The 15,842-nt window shown below is 42.3% G+C and overlaps 1 protein-coding gene across 1 annotated transcript in view; it reads left to right on the top strand.

Moving 5' to 3' along the window:
• Positions 1–15,513, top strand: part of il1rapl2 (interleukin 1 receptor accessory protein-like 2) — a gene marked incomplete at both ends in the record, with an annotated part of 446,015 nt that extends 430,502 nt beyond the window's left edge. The window contains 7 exon segments of the mRNA XM_080415310.1: positions 1–67; positions 5,650–5,795; positions 7,832–7,909; positions 8,696–8,812; positions 11,119–11,241; positions 12,998–13,300; positions 15,415–15,513. The exon segment at positions 1–67 is cut by the window's left edge and continues 43 nt beyond it. Coding sequence (XP_080271436.1) covers positions 1–67; positions 5,650–5,795; positions 7,832–7,909; positions 8,696–8,812; positions 11,119–11,241; positions 12,998–13,300; positions 15,415–15,513 — 933 coding nt within the window.
• Positions 15,514–15,842: the final 329 nt, after the last annotated feature.

The raw sequence follows: 15,842 nt of genomic DNA, 5'->3' as shown, positions 1-15,842 counted from the left end.
GATGTCCTGGAGAAACACTATGGATACAAGCTGTTCATCCCTGACCGAGACCTCATACCCAGCAGCAGTAAGTGTCTGTCTGTCTGTCTGTCTGTCTGTCTGTCTGTCTGTCTGTCTGTCTGTCTGTCTGTCTGTCTGTCTGTCTGTCTGCACAGCATACAGTAACTCTCTTGTTGTCTCTGTTACAAATAACACTCATTCTGAACTTTATTTCACTTCACAAGAAACACATATCATTTTTCACAATTTCACATTGCAGTAGGGACACCTCTCTCTCACTCACACACACACACACACACCACACACACACACAACACACACACACACACACACACACACACACACACACACACACACACACACACACACACACACACTCGTTTGTCATCATTTCTGAGATATGTGTCACTCTCTACCTACCCTAGAGGGGAAAATATGACTCTTAATCGCCCTATATGTCAATGTCCTGACCTTGCACACACACACGCACACACAGGCATGCACGCACACGCACACAAACACACCCACATTGCACGCACATGCGTGTGCGTGCACACACACACACACACACACACACACACACACACACATGCACACACACACACACACACACACACACACACACACACACACACACACACACACACACACACACACACATAGGTGCATTAGGTGAATGCAGACACACGAGAGAGAGATGTGTGGGTGTCTCCATCTGGTTTAGTCGGATGTTTTGCACAGACCCCTGTGTGTGTGTGTGTGTGTGTGTGTGTGTGTGTGTGTGTGTGTGTGTGTGTGTGTGTGTGTGTGTGTGTGTGTGTGTGTGTGTGTGTGTGTGTGTGTTCTTGTTCCTGTCTCTGACAGGGGACATGTTGTCTTATTGGTCTATTTGTCAATACTCTTTCCTCACAGATACACAAGAACACACACACACACACACACACACACACACACACACACACACACACACACACACACACACACACACACACACACACTCAGGGGTCTGTGCAAAAAAACATCCGCTAACCCAAGATGGAGACACCACACATCTCTCTCTCTCTCTCTCTCTCTCTCTCTCTCTCTCTCTCTCTCACTCTCTCTCTCTCTCTCTCTCTCTCTCTCTCTCTATCTCTCTCTAACAGTTACTCTGTTACAAGTAAAAGTCCGGAATTCAAAATGTACTTGAGTAGAAGTACAAAAGTATTGATATCAAAATGTATTTAAAGTACCAAAAGTATTAGTACTAAAATGTTTGAAAATAGCCGATCTTAGATCGGCTATTTTCAAATAGCCTACTGTAGGTTTAAATGGGGCTAAAGTGGTTAATGTATGTTTTATAATGTAATAATTTATATCTGCAAAGTAACTAGTAACTAAAGTATAATTGTAGTGGAGTAAAAGTACATTTTCCTCTGAGATGTAGTGGAGTGGAAGTAAATGTATAGACAATTGGAAGTACTCCAGTAAAGTAAAAGTACCTCAAAATTGTACTTAAGTACAGTACTTGGGTAAATGTACTTAGTTACTTTACACCACTGCATACATGTACTTCATTACCGTGCACCACTGAATATCAACAACATTACTATAGAGAAGCAGGGGTGCCATCTCTCTCTCTCTCTCTCTCTCTCTCTCTCTCTCTCTCTCTCTCTCTCTCTCTCTCTCTCTCTCTCTCACACATTCCCATGCAAATGTCCATAAACTCACATACACAAACTAAGAGAGCCATTCATATGCAGTTCATATAAATGTGCTTACTCCTTACATTATAGGACTGACTGGGACTCATTATAAGATATGTGGGTCATTCTCAGCATAATATTGATGCTAAAACTTACTTTCGACATGGTTTCCATGTTAATCTATCAACTGTGAATTCTTATAGAAGGCTAGGTGTAGTCCTGATATGATTCAGTGGACAAATGTACCCCGAACCTGCATTTACATTGATATTCCCATTAAGTACGTTTGCTATTTCATCTGGTGCGCTGATGCGACATTCCTTCTCATTGCCCTAAAATGCATTGCAAAAAGGCGGGTGTTTGCCATGTCTGCTTATTATAAGCAACTTTGGGGGTTGTTTTCCTGTTAAGTCACTTGTAAATATTGGGTGGGCTTGTTTCTAAAGTGTAGCTGCTTATTTGGTCTGGCCTCCTATTGTTGTTTAAACCAGTGGTTCTCAATCATGTTGTTGTCAAGGACCCCCCCAAATAATGTGTATTTGTCCAAGGACCCCCATCTGAAAATATTTTGTGCCAGGGACCCCCCATACAAGATTTGTGTAGTTCAGATGTTTCCAGAATATTCCACATTTTTTCACTTATTTTTCAAGATTGTTTTTGAAAATAGCCGATCTACAAGCTTGCAATGTGTCGCGTTGCGACAGGTTTAGCGTGTAGATTTCAATAGCCAATTTACTGCTATATAGGTTTAAAATACTCAAGTGGCCTGGTAGCTACTTTTGGGCTTGTTTTCATAGACCTGGTTGCTTAATTCTCTCGCAAAATCTGGCAACACTACAAAAAAAAGGTATTGGAGTTTCTAAAGTACCTTATTAAGGCAATACAAAAGTGCCAAAGAGAGGCGCTGGCTAAAATATCGAACCATTGTCTGTAGTGGTATTAGCATTTTTTTGTACAGACATCATGCTTTCTGCCTTGCCTAAAAACGTCAAAAAATGTTTTGTCACTACAAATATCGCACTAACGTAGTCATAAAAAGAGCTAATTAACATATGCTTCCTGTATGTTTTGCATTTCCCTCAACTATACATACATAAAAGTAGTATTTTTACATGGAAATGACCGGATTATTCTAGATGTCATACCCTGCCCGAGCCAAAATAATTAATTTCTCTACGCATATTTTACCAGAAATACATGCACGCATGCACACGTGCACACACTCCACAACCCAGCTGATATTATCCCTAGCTATATCATTTATTTTATGTGCACCGAACATATCCAAATAAACAAATGTGGACAGGTTCAATCCACATACACTCTCACGCAAGCACACAAAATGAAGATGCACACACACACATACACATAGCCAGTCGTGTGTGTGTGCGCGCATACTGCACAGGAACACACATGCACATACACCGATCCTCAAGCTCACAAGGATGAGAGTGAAGATAGAAAGGCAAACAGACAATTTGCTTCATCGTTTACCAAAGTCAGCGACAGAGAAGTGCGATGTGACCTAAAATACACCATTCAATTACCCAGCCCATTAGCCCTGCACACAGTCAAATGAAAGGGGTGAGAGAGGAGAGAGAGAGATGGAGAGAGGGAGAGAGAGAGGGGAACAGGGTCATTGATTTGTGTTATTGTATTAATTGATTAACATAATCACCCTCACCTGGGAAAAAAAGATAACAACAGAGAAAACAGGAGAGGCGAGAGTGGGACGAGAGAGAGAGCGAGTCAGGGAGGAAGCAGAGAGAGAGAGTCAGGGAGGACTGAGAGAGAGCGAGGAGAGAGACGGGGGGGGGGGGGGTGGGGGGGGGGGGGTGGGTGGAGAGGGAATTGCGGAGAGAGAGGCCTAGGCTGCTCTGTACTATTTGTGCTCCTCAAATTGAGCGTGAAATTGCAATGTGTTGTCGGAGCCCCTCTGTCATTAATTTAGTTAGCAAGCAAAGAACGGGAGCGAGAAAAAACACACACATAGACACACACACACACACACACACACACACGGTGTGCGTGCGCGCAGAGCGTGTCTCTTGTACACACAGTGGCAGCTTTCTGAAGTTTATTTTGTCAGAACTGATTGTAACATGTTTGTGAAATTACCCTGGATTTCAATCGCCACGCGTGTCACCTACGCCACGCCCTGGTCTGTGTGACAGTGTTGGGGACGATGTTAACTTAAGTGACTCTTGGAAATACAACCCGGGTCTTTTGTTTTTGTTTGTTTGATTCATTCTTTCTTTCTCCCACATCAGTCTGACGTTTCTCTGTCTCTAACAACCCCGCCTCCATTCACGCATGCACGGTTTCCATTGTGGTCCTATGAATTAAACATAGCATAACAAATAACACAACAATACATGTCATCAACAAATACAAAACACTATATTTACAAAGGAGGAAAAGGAAAACGGCGGCAGTGAATGACTCCTCCTTTCTACCTCCTGATAGATTGTTCAGGCCTGTTTTGAAAGAACCTGGAACACAACTTGAAATAAAGTTAAAGTATTTTTTTTTTATATATATATATATATATATATGTATATTTTTTTTTTCATGCTTTTTTTGTACATAGTGGTATTTTTTCTCTGTATTTTTATGTTGATTTTTGAACTGTTTGGTTGCTACTATATATGTCTATGAAATTAATTCAAGGACCCCAACGGAAACAAGTCCGCAAGGACTTTTTTGGTCGGACCTTTTAGACAAAAGTATTATAAATGTAACTGTGTTGTTTTACATTCTTTTGCCTAATAACATTTTCAATCAATCAAGTATGAAGAAGGAAGGCTCTGGCGCAATCTCAGACAATTGAAGCCTTTTTAATAGTCACAGGGTGCAGGCGAATAATGTGACAACGTTTCGATGTCAATACAGCTTCTTCGGGTGGAAAGTGCCTTAAATACGTGTCAGAAACAGGGGCAGGCCCTTAAATCAGCCAATGTCCAAAGACCAGCAATAATGAAGGGGTGCATCTTTCTACACGTGGAGGACTCATGTGGAGAAGTCTCTAATAGTAAGCAAGAACCTGCAGTTAGGCTTAATAAGTGAACTAAATTATATACATATAATAGCTATATAGCTAATATAGAAATACAAAAAAATGACATAAACCACATAAAAATCGCAAAATAAAACAATACAAATAAAACACAGCATCTACAGTGTGAAGCAGAAGACCAAGGTTAACTTTCGCCTCAACCTGCTTCTCTATGCTTCTCAGTCAGTCTCCTGGATCGAAAGTAATTTCAGTCATTTGGATTCCATAGAAGCCAGCATGTCTTCTATATATACATCTACAAGTCAAACTAGCAATATGTTCAGATTGAAGCATCTTCCATGAAACCCTAATGGTCTCGGATATTTCATAAAAGCAAAGGTTAAAGGTTTCATGACGTTCAGTTTTACCACACTTTAAAAGTCTTTGTCATGGTCCTTCAAACGTGCATAAAAGGTTTGAACAAAAAATTCCACTCCATTGATCCATGGCAGGTGTTTTTCTCTCACATTTCTAAAGCCTTTTCAACTGCAATGAAAAAAGAAATCTTTGCCTGCGGGTGTTGCTGTTGAGGGATTTTGCCTGTCAATCATCGCCTCTGCTCCGCCCCCACCCAAAGGAAAGGATAGGGGAGGGGCGAGGAGGAGAGTGGGCGGGATTAATGGCCTGTGACTTCACTGCCCAAGGGCCAAGCTCAGATTACTTTTCAGCCTAATTATTCAGAAAACCCCAGACCACAGAAAATCCACTGAATGTCCAAAGTTCAGATTTTTTGGGTGTAATTGAGGTCATAAAACCTTTAAAGCCTCATTCTGTGATTTCTTCACCTGGTTGGCTGTATGCTGAACAGCAGGAACAATATCACTATATCCTTTTCACATAGTTTCACAAATCGCACATTTAGGACATGGCCATACAACATGTTTCAACGTGCTTTAATAATCCATGCAGTCTACATCGAGGACCTGGCCCGCAGCGTGGAGCAGAGCAGGCGTCTGATCATCATCTTGACCCCGGAGTTCGTCGCCAAGAGGGGCTGGAGCATCTTCCAGATCGAGACCCGCCTCCACTCCATGCTGGTCACCGGAGAGATCAAGGTAAAGAACCAGTGAACAGGTAACCTGTTTTCATGTCAAGGACCTCCCACAATGTATTTGGTCGCAGACCCTCATCTCAAAATATTTTGTTCCAGGGATCCGCCAGAAGCAAAGATTTGAGTAAAAAAAAACGCTTTACAAATATATATATATTCAAAGATTTGCACACATTTTCACAATAAAAAAAGCAGATCTACAAACTCATAGCACGGCACTCGGAGCAGGGCTATGAGCTTGTATATCGGCTATATTTGAATAGCCAAAGAAATCTTAAAATTACACACAGATGTGTTCCCGGTCTTAAAGGGTTAAATGTAACCTGACTCCGTCAAATGGAAGAAGCTTGCGACACACATTTTGTTTCACAGCCTACTTCCATCTGAGACTCCGGTAGCAGAATCGATGACAGACAGCGTTTTAATTTTTTTCAAGCTACTTGGCAGGTGATTGGATGATCCCGCCCCTAGCAGCCGCTGATTGGTTCTAACACGCAGCGGACCGGGCAGCTTTACTCCCTGAGCGATCCCAGACTCCTTCCTGAAATCAAATGCAAATGAGATTTCCGGAGGGAGGGGGGTTTACCAGGCTAGGTTAAATGCTGAATCGAGTATAACTACTAGTTTAGTCTCGCCAGTCGCTACGAGTTGGAATAAAAGATGGATATACCAAGCAAACTATTCCTATAAGCTAAACTACGCCGCATCAAGGGTTTTATTGGGTAGGCCCTGAAATTGTGATGCCCCTGATCGCGGGGAATTATTTTGGGTGATACCGGCACCCTTGGTTCCGGCCATTGGTTCCGTCCGCCTGATGACGTAAAGTTATTTCAGCTCCCGACCGGATCAGAAACCCGAAAATGGTATTGATCAAATGTAAAAATGGAAATGTATAAAATGTATTCTGGCACGATCAGAACAGCTTCCTCAGCGCTGAATAAAAGGTCCTGAAGGACATCGAATGCTGATGTTGATTGAGGTTGTTACAAAACAGGGGAGAAAGGGACACACTCTGCCAAACAAAGCACTTCTTTCTTCTTCCAGAAGGGGTTTATAACTAACAGTGTGTGGAACAGGATAGGACCGTGCCGCTTTTATCCAGTTTCACTTAAATGTCTCTAAAGTTGTGTGGATACAGGAAACCTGACGTTCACACGCAATTAAGCAAAAACAGTTAACCTCGCATCATCAGTCTCTCCACCTCGGAGGAAAGCCTGGTATTCGTTATTAAATTGCCCGTGTGATCTGGTCTAGGCCGCGCCTACACGCAAAAAAAAGAAAAACTTCTGGTTCCGGGTGTTGCGGGTTCCGGTTTATCGGGGCCACTTTGTTTGTTTCCCCAATCCCTATTTAAATGGAATAGAATTTCCCCGTGGGATAACAAAGGTCGACAGGCGCTAAATAGTCTCCGGAAAGTACACTCACATTTATATTTATTTTGTATTTTAAAAATAAGTTAACTATAGCGCATCAAGGATTTTATTTGGTAGGCCCTATATTACAATGCCCTTGATCTTATTTTGGGGTGAGGCTTGCAGGTTCCGTCCGCTTGATGACGCGGATGACGCGCCAGGTGACGTAGGGTTACTTCCGCTCCCGACCGGATCATAAACCCGAAAAAGGTATTGATCCCACAAGCTCACTTCGGTGCCATCCTTCTATAAATGCGTTCGCGTATCTCGAGAACCGTCTGACCGACCGACTTCAAACTCTGCGCGCATGTCGCCGACAACCCGAGCGACGGCCGTGTTCAGCGCCAGGTCGGTCGGATCGGCGATTGTCAAGAACCGCCCATCCAATCGATACGCACCCATATATAGGCATGTTGTCAGATTGAAACCCCTGGCCTCCGTCGTCCTGTGGTGGACATGAACTTTTTACCAGTCGTGTAAAGTACATTTACTACAATGTAGTACGTTTTAGGTACTTTTACTTTAGTGGAGTATTTTCAATTGTCTGTCTGTCTGTCTGTCTGTCTGTCTGTCTGTCTGTCTGTCTGTCTGTCTGTCTGTCTGTCTGTCTGTCTGTCTATCTGAACAGGTGATCATGATAGAGTGTGCTGACCTTAAGAGTGTCATCAACTATCAGGAGGTTGAAGCGCTCAAACACACCATCAAGGTACTGTATACACTGATGGACCCATGGATGGATATGGATGGATGGATGGATGGGTGGGAAAATGAGATGGAGGTAGTGAGTGACTGATGCAGGAATGAAGGTGGTGTGAAAGATCACCTCACCCACACAAGAAACCAAATCACTTCAGTATCACGCTATCAAGGCAGTGATTGGATTGATGGAACAAGGGAATGATAATACAGACGAGCAAATGCACAATTCGTATGGTGTTGTAAGATACATTTCTCTATGAGTTGCAATGTAACACAGCTCTGTTTACACATGTATTTATTTTCCCTTTTAATTGTACAGACATTTTGATAGATTGTTTTATTGATTGATTGAATATTTCATTAGTCAGAAATGTAAACAGCACGAGGTACAGCCAGACGTTAAGGTTAAAAGGATAACACAAAAATGTCCTGGGGACTTGTGGTCCTATGTATTCAATTCATCAGCATAGATAGCATAAACAATGTAGACACTAATACATGTCATCAACAAATAATAAACACTATATGCACAAAGGAGAAAAAGGAAAAACGGCAGCAGTGAATGACACCTCCTTGTATGTATATCAATAAAGCCCAATTGAATTGAATTGAATTGAATTGAATTGAGTGATAGTTCAGACATCTGTGGAGGAATGAGTTATTTTCCAAGTCCAGTTGAATGAGTGTTTCCTTCTCTCTCCTCTCCCCTCCCCTCCCCTCCCCTCCCCTCTCCTCTCCTCTCCTCTCCTCTCCTCTCCTCTCCTCTCCTCTCCTCTCCTCTCCTCTCCTCCAGGTTCTATCCATCATTAAGTGGAGGGGTCCTAAAAGCAACGAGCTGTCCTCTAAGTTCTGGAAACAGGTGGTCTATGAGATGCCTGCTAAACGCAGAGAGACTCTGTCCAGACGGCAGGTAAACCATGCTGGACAGAACCTACACAATGGTTACAGTTTGCTGGACATCCGGTATAAACAACAGTCACGTTCATGTTTAATGCATGAATGACAAGCAGGATCATTAACAATGTAGCCTGACACAGTGGTTGTCCATCTTTTTCATGTCAAGGACCCCCAAAATGATATGTATTTGGCTGCGGACCCTCATCTCAAATGGAATTGAGAGAGCTAAAGAGTGTGTGTGTGTGTGTGTGAGTGTGTGAGAGTGCGTGTGTGTGTGCGTGCATGCGTGCGAGAGAGCGAGAGAGAGAAAATAGCCGATATACAAGCGCTGCGAGGCATTGTGAGCTTGTAGATCTGCTATTTTCGGCGAATGTTCCTCAGAAAGGGATAATAGGGTTCAAGTTGTTAATGTAAAAAAAAAAGACCTTATCTCACAAAGATTTGACGACCCCCCTGGTAGTAACTCTGAGGACCCCCTGTTGAAGACCCCTGGTCTAAAAGATTAATCATGATGATTGATTGAGAGATCAACGTCATGATATTATCGGTTTAAATTACCTGCTGATGTAATCACACTAGTCAGGAAGTAATTAAGATTAGACTTTTGATATAAAAAATACACAAACAAATGATATTATTTTCTTGTCTTGGCATAATTAACTATGTCCCCATCATGACCGCAGATTATGCTCTAAAAGGGATAAAATGGGTAATAAATAAGCTAATTATCAACCATGCATTCGTGGTTGCCCTCGGTCAACTATAATCAGTATATTTATGAAACATAACAACATCAAAGGAGTAGTCTATACTTTCTAAACCGATTAAGTTATTGTTTTGACATCACACCAGCATCTAAGCGAGATCATAATAGATCCTATCCTGTTGTTGCTGTCGGGTGCATGAGGTAATGTCTATACATGTACATAGTTCAGACAGATATGCACCTGCAAAGGTTTTTGGGGTACCTGATTGGGTTTTAGATTAGTGTTACTCTATTTTAGAAAAGCTTCCTGTGGACAGGTGTTGAAAATTTGCACTCGAGCTACACACTGTAAACAATGCATCTGGTTTCGTCCAATGTAATCGTGATGTCCATAACAAATAAATAAAGAAAACATAACAGTTGCATGTCAAGGACCCCCAAATTTGACGGACTCCCCATTTGGGGTTAGGGTTATGCCCCGTAAGAGAAGATCTTTAGTTGTTGGGTTTACATTCAATAAATACTTCGCCCAAAAAAAACAAAGAATATCCATGATTCAAGGCTTCATGGGGTGAGAAATTGATAGAAAATTATTATTTTTTTTGGGTGAAGTATTCCTTTAAGTACAGATTTACAGTATGCAAGAATTATACCATTGTCTGTACTGTAGAGAAACCTGTGATCTGAACAGTCATTTCTCTCATTGGATTACCTTCTAGCTGGTGAAATTATGGTTAAAAATGAACTGCTTTCAGCCAGTGTTGCCTGCTTTCAACCAGTGTCCGAAAACAAGCCCAAAAATAAGCGACTAGGCCGCATGATCACACACACATTTTAACAGCACAAAACTTGTATGGGGATCCCTGGCACAAATATCTTCAGATGGGGGTCTGTGGACAAATACATGAATATGTTTGAGAAGGTTTGCTTTAGAAACAAGCCCCCGAAAAAAACAGCAACTACCAATATTAACAAGCGCCTTTAAAAAAAAAAACAAGCCCAAAGTCGACGCGTCATGTTGTGCGCTTTTAGATGTAGATCGACTATTTTTGATTTTTAGAAATAGTGCTTAAAGGGATATTTCACTTTAAAAAAAAATTTTGGTCATTTTATCGTCTACTCAGGCTTTTGTGAGCCCCCCAGACAGTTTTTAAGTTGCTTGATTCAGTATTTAGATATTTGATAATCATTTTATCAGACACGCCCCCTTCCTATACAAAAAAATCGAAAAAAACACGGCCCCCTCGCGTATTAGGAGGGCAGGGTGAGTCACCAGAACCAAGGACGGGTGTTTTTGACGAATCTAACATGTTAAAAATGGAGTTTGACGTTATAATGGGTTTGTATAGGAAGGGGGCGTGTCTGATAATATGAATATCAAATATCTAAATACTGAATCAAGCAACTTAAAAACTGTCTGGGGGGCTCACAAAAGCCTGAGTAGACGATAAAATTACCAAAAGTGTTTTTGAAAGTGAAATATCCCTTTAAGTTGTTAAACAGTTCCTCATTTTGTTGGGGACCCCCAGGAAAGAACCGCCTGAAAGACCCCTGGGGGTCCACAGACCCCACACTGATCTACAACAGTATGACTGTAATTCCCTTGATAACAGGTACTGGACTCTGGCGAGCAGGGCCTGTTCGGCGACCTACAGACCACCGTGTCCACCATCGCCATGACAACCACCTCTGCCTCTCTGGTGCCCCCTAGCGGCGACAGTCGCCATGGACACCAGGTCAGCCATGATCTCTTTTACCTCAGGCTCATAAAGGTACAAATTATTAACGGGGTGATTTTATGTGGATCTGGGACTTCATGTGGTCAGTCTATGACATACAGTATCTACTGTAGGAACAACCATCAGAGTTACAGACCCGTGAGCGTCCATTTGGACCCCCTGATGGCCCCCGGACCCCACGTTGAAAACCAATGCATTATTATCAGGGACATTTTTATCCCCGCTGGGAGGCCGGAACAAGGGATTATGTTTTCGCTCCTGTGAAGTCCGTCTGTCCTTCCGTCTGTCTGTCTGTTCGTGAACAGCTAACCTCCGGCACCGTCGGACCAATCGGCGTGAAACTATAGCTGCCTGTAGGCCAAAGAAGAACCTCCATCCCATTTTATTTTTTTCTAATGGGTGGCGCTATAACAGCCCGCTTCACGTTTCGCCCTAACTCAAAACGCATAACTCTTAAACCGAAAATCGTACAATCAACATTTTCCTTCCTTGGATCATGACGCAACTCCCCTTATCGGCACCGGCCATTTGTGCCAGACTAGATTTTCAGCCATTTCACGTTTTCTTCTAAGCACACAAAGTCCTACACATTTTGTCCAAAACTCACACAAATCGGTATTATCTCTGGAGTCATGTGATCAAGACATATACGAGTCAGATTTTGCAGATGGTGGATATAGAAAGATAGGATGTCCCAATTGTAGCCACCGGAGGCCAAATGTTCCACAAATAGTGTACAAATGGTCTGACGGCAGATCTCGTGAACGTCCTATGTTTACTGGTGCTAGATTCCACGAGAGTGTTGCTGGGACAGAGAAAGGTCGATAATAAAGTAGATTTTCTCCCAGTGTGTCTAAAAAGCCATTTTAGTGTCAAAATGTCTGGAATATTGTGTGGCTTTGTGGCGATTATCTGGGTCCAATATTTAGTTCAGTGACCATGGGGATAAAGACTCATTCAGAAGCTGTGTTCACGTTCACTTCTTCTCCCATTGGAATTAATAGATTAATTCCGGTCTCCTAAAAAGACGTCACGCGGATACGGCAAGTAAATAAATCTGGGATTGCAAGACCTCCGCATTTAAAACGCTGGATGTCAAAGGTGCCGTTGGTTTGAGGACAGGGACGTTGTCTTTCAGTCAGACACAGATACACTCGTTTTCTTTATATCGGTTGCGCAAGCAGTGAATGACATTATCATGTCAGTTGGAGCGTGCTTTTCTAGTCTTTTGTTTTGCGGTGGTGGAAAAAGTACTCAAATGCTTTACTTGATTAAAAGTATCAAGAGGCCTACTGCAATATAGAAATACTCTGTTACAAGTAAAAGTCCAGAATTCTAAATTGACTTGAGTAAAAAAAAAGTATTGGCATCAAAATGTACTTAAAGTACCAAAAGTAAAAGTACTAAAATGTTTGAAAATAGCAGATCTACAAGCTCACAACGCGTCGCGAGCTTGTAGATCGGCTATTTTCAAATAGCCTGGGTATAAAATAGGGCTAAAGTGGTTCATGTATGTTTTATAATGTAATAATTTATATCTGCAAACTAACTAATAACTAAAGTTTTCAAATAATTGTAGTGGAGTAAAAAGTACAATATCTGCCTCTGAGATGTAGTGGAGTAGAAGTAAAAGTATAGACAAGTGTCTTAATACTCCAGTAAAGTAAAAGTACCTCAAAGTTATACTTAAGTACAGTACTTGAGTAAATGCACTTAGTTACTTTCCACCACTGTTGTTTTTTGTTTGTTGCAGCTGGCCTTGGCGACAGAGATCCCCGACTACAACCAGATGACCCTGCCCCTGGGCATGGGGGGCGTGGGGGGCGGTCACCACAACGCCACGGCGGCCCAGATGAGACATTTCTGCCGCAGCTACGAGTTCCAGCTGCCCCACGCCCACCCCCACGCCCACCCCCACAACCCCCACCCCCACCCCCCTCAGTCCATCCCCCCGCCCCCGCTCCCCTCCGCCCCCTCCACGGTGCAGTTCTCCACGCTGGGCCCCGGGGGGCGCCACGTCTACTGCAACATCCCCATGACCCTGCTGAACGGACAGGTGTGGGAAAAGGATGGTGCCCTGTATGCTTTCACTGGTCATTATTTTACCTCTATTCTTCCTCTATTCTCTAGATTTATGTTTATATAATACAGTATATGATGTGTACGTATTTCTATGTATTATCTATGTGTGTATTGCTCTAAGATGTCCTTCAGGGTTGCCGCAGATCCGCTTATTATAATTTCCCCGCAAGATTTTATTTTCAAATAGCCGATCTGCAAGCTCACAACGCGTCGCACCACGACGCGTTGTGAGCTTGTAGATCTGCAATTTTCAAATAGCTGATGTATATGTTAAAGTGCTCATGTGGCCCATAGTCACTTCTTTTGGACTGGGTTTTCCTAGGTTTTCCGGTTGCTTGTTCCTCGCACATAATCTGGCAACACTAATGTCCTTATGCAGTGTTTCTCAATCTATTTTATTATTTCAAGGACCCCTCCCCCCATCCAGCGCCCCGCCCCCAGTTTATTATAGTCACCGTTGGGTGGAAAACCTTGTATGTCCAAAACCGTTCCTTTAAAAAAAATTAAAAAAAAGACTGAAAACCGTGTTGCATCGCAATGTGTTGTGAGCTTGTAGATCTGCTATTTTCACTACTTTTGTGTGACACTTTTGTGTGATGAATTAGAGCATTCATTTGTGTGAAAAACGTAAGGTTGGAACTGTGGAGATACAAGGTTTTCCTGCCCCGACAGCAACGATAAGCATGAGGTCACGGACCCTCCCCGTTTGATACGATGTTTCCATCTCTGGGAGCCCAAACTACACCAAGGGTTCCAAAACCTTTCAGGCCACGAGCCCCCAAAATAACCATCTTTGAACTGGGGACCCCACCCTGACAAGCACTCGTGGGCAATTGTGGTTTGACTCGGTTCCACAGATAAATGTTGTGAAAATAGCCGAATCACAAGCTCACAACTCGCTCACACTGCGGGGCATTGTGAGCTTGTAGATCGGCTGTTTTCACACTGTTTGCCTCTTTCTTCATTGATATTTGAAAATTGGATATTAAAAAGGTCTTAATAGTCCTTAAATTGTCACTTTAGAGATGTGCAGATACCCTGTATACACTTATACTGTATGTTGGTTTGTTTACTGTTGAGTGAGATAACAACGTTGCTAATCAACCCACAGTTTGGGAACCAGTGATCTACACTACAAACATCTTACGCTCTTATTAAATCTTATAAAATCTGCTAAGTTACAGACCCGTAACTCCTCAATGATCTCCCGGACCCCAGTTTGAGATCCACTGTTACATTGCGCTGTAACTATTGATTGTTTTCTTAGTGATTATTCTTTTGATTACTTTACTTCCATTGATTATTTACTTATCGATTATTCTAATATACAACATTTTCGAAAAATCAAATAATTATTAAGCGCTTAAGCATTATTTTGCACTTAGCCACACAGTGGTGCCGTGCAAAAATAGTGAAAGTATAGCTGTAGATGTAGATCGGCTATTTTCACTATTTTTTAAATATGTTGAAATTCTTTGAGACTTTTCGCCTATGACATGCCCAAAATAGCGGTAGATTATTCATCGATTATGTTAATCTATTCATAATCATCATCTCCATTAATAACAGAACTTTCCAAGCCTGGTGAATGAGATCGAGTGCATCCCAGATGTCCTGATGGATTTTGAATGGCTGTCAATGTAATTATCATTCATAAAATCGCTCAGAGACTGATCCAAACGATATCGTCCACGTCTATTGTTTTTCGTTATAGTTGTGGTGTGGACTCTGCCATCCATTTCAGTTAGAAAATGTATAGTTATCGTTGTCGTTATCGTGCTTGGTGTGAATCAGTGTTTCTCAAAAATGTCAAGGACCCCCAAAATGATTATATATTTGGCTGCGGACCCCCATCTGAAAAATATGTTGTGCCAGGGACCCCCCTGAAGCAAAGATTTGAGTTAAAAATGTTCGCTTTAAAAAATATAAACTCTATATTCGTATTCATTTATAAGATTTGCACGATAGTTTTTTTAAATAGCTGATCTACAAGCTCATAGCTATGAGCTTGTACATCTGCTATTTTTGAACGCTATGAGCTTGTGAAAAAGAATTGGCATTTACCCTGTTGTTGTCGTGTTCCACCAGGTGGGTCAGAGCAATACTCTGGGAAAGAAGCCGGAGCTTCATATGAACAGCACCTTCATGCCGCTCACCAGCAGAGAACTCAGCTCTGACATCTGGTAGAGCAGACCTGCCTGGAGCTCTTCACTGGAACTGACAGTAAGGACGAGTAACGACTGCAACTGGACCCCGGGGTGGACCGGGTTGAAGAGACTGCTTTTACCGCTGGACTTCAACCTATAGGATACAAACTGCTTACAAGGCGTACATTTTGTCCTACTCGGCTGTTTGGCTTTGGCTTATTGGTGGGAACTGGTTGACTCGCTTCCCTGCTTGCAGACAAAGAGGAAGTGATTGTCGACCTTTTCGAATTTCAAGGACGCTCCCCCCACAGTTTGCTACCGTTATTTTAATCTCTGAGACCCCGATCTACACTGTAAAATTCTCAGTGT

The sequence above is a fragment of the Gymnoscopelus braueri genome (assembly GCF_963280865.1).
Source record: "Gymnoscopelus braueri genome assembly, chromosome: 20".
Lineage (NCBI taxonomy): Eukaryota > Metazoa > Chordata > Actinopteri > Myctophiformes > Myctophidae > Gymnoscopelus > Gymnoscopelus braueri.
Note: the sequence above shows the minus strand (reverse complement) of the source record. Positions and strands in the feature narration are given on the sequence as shown.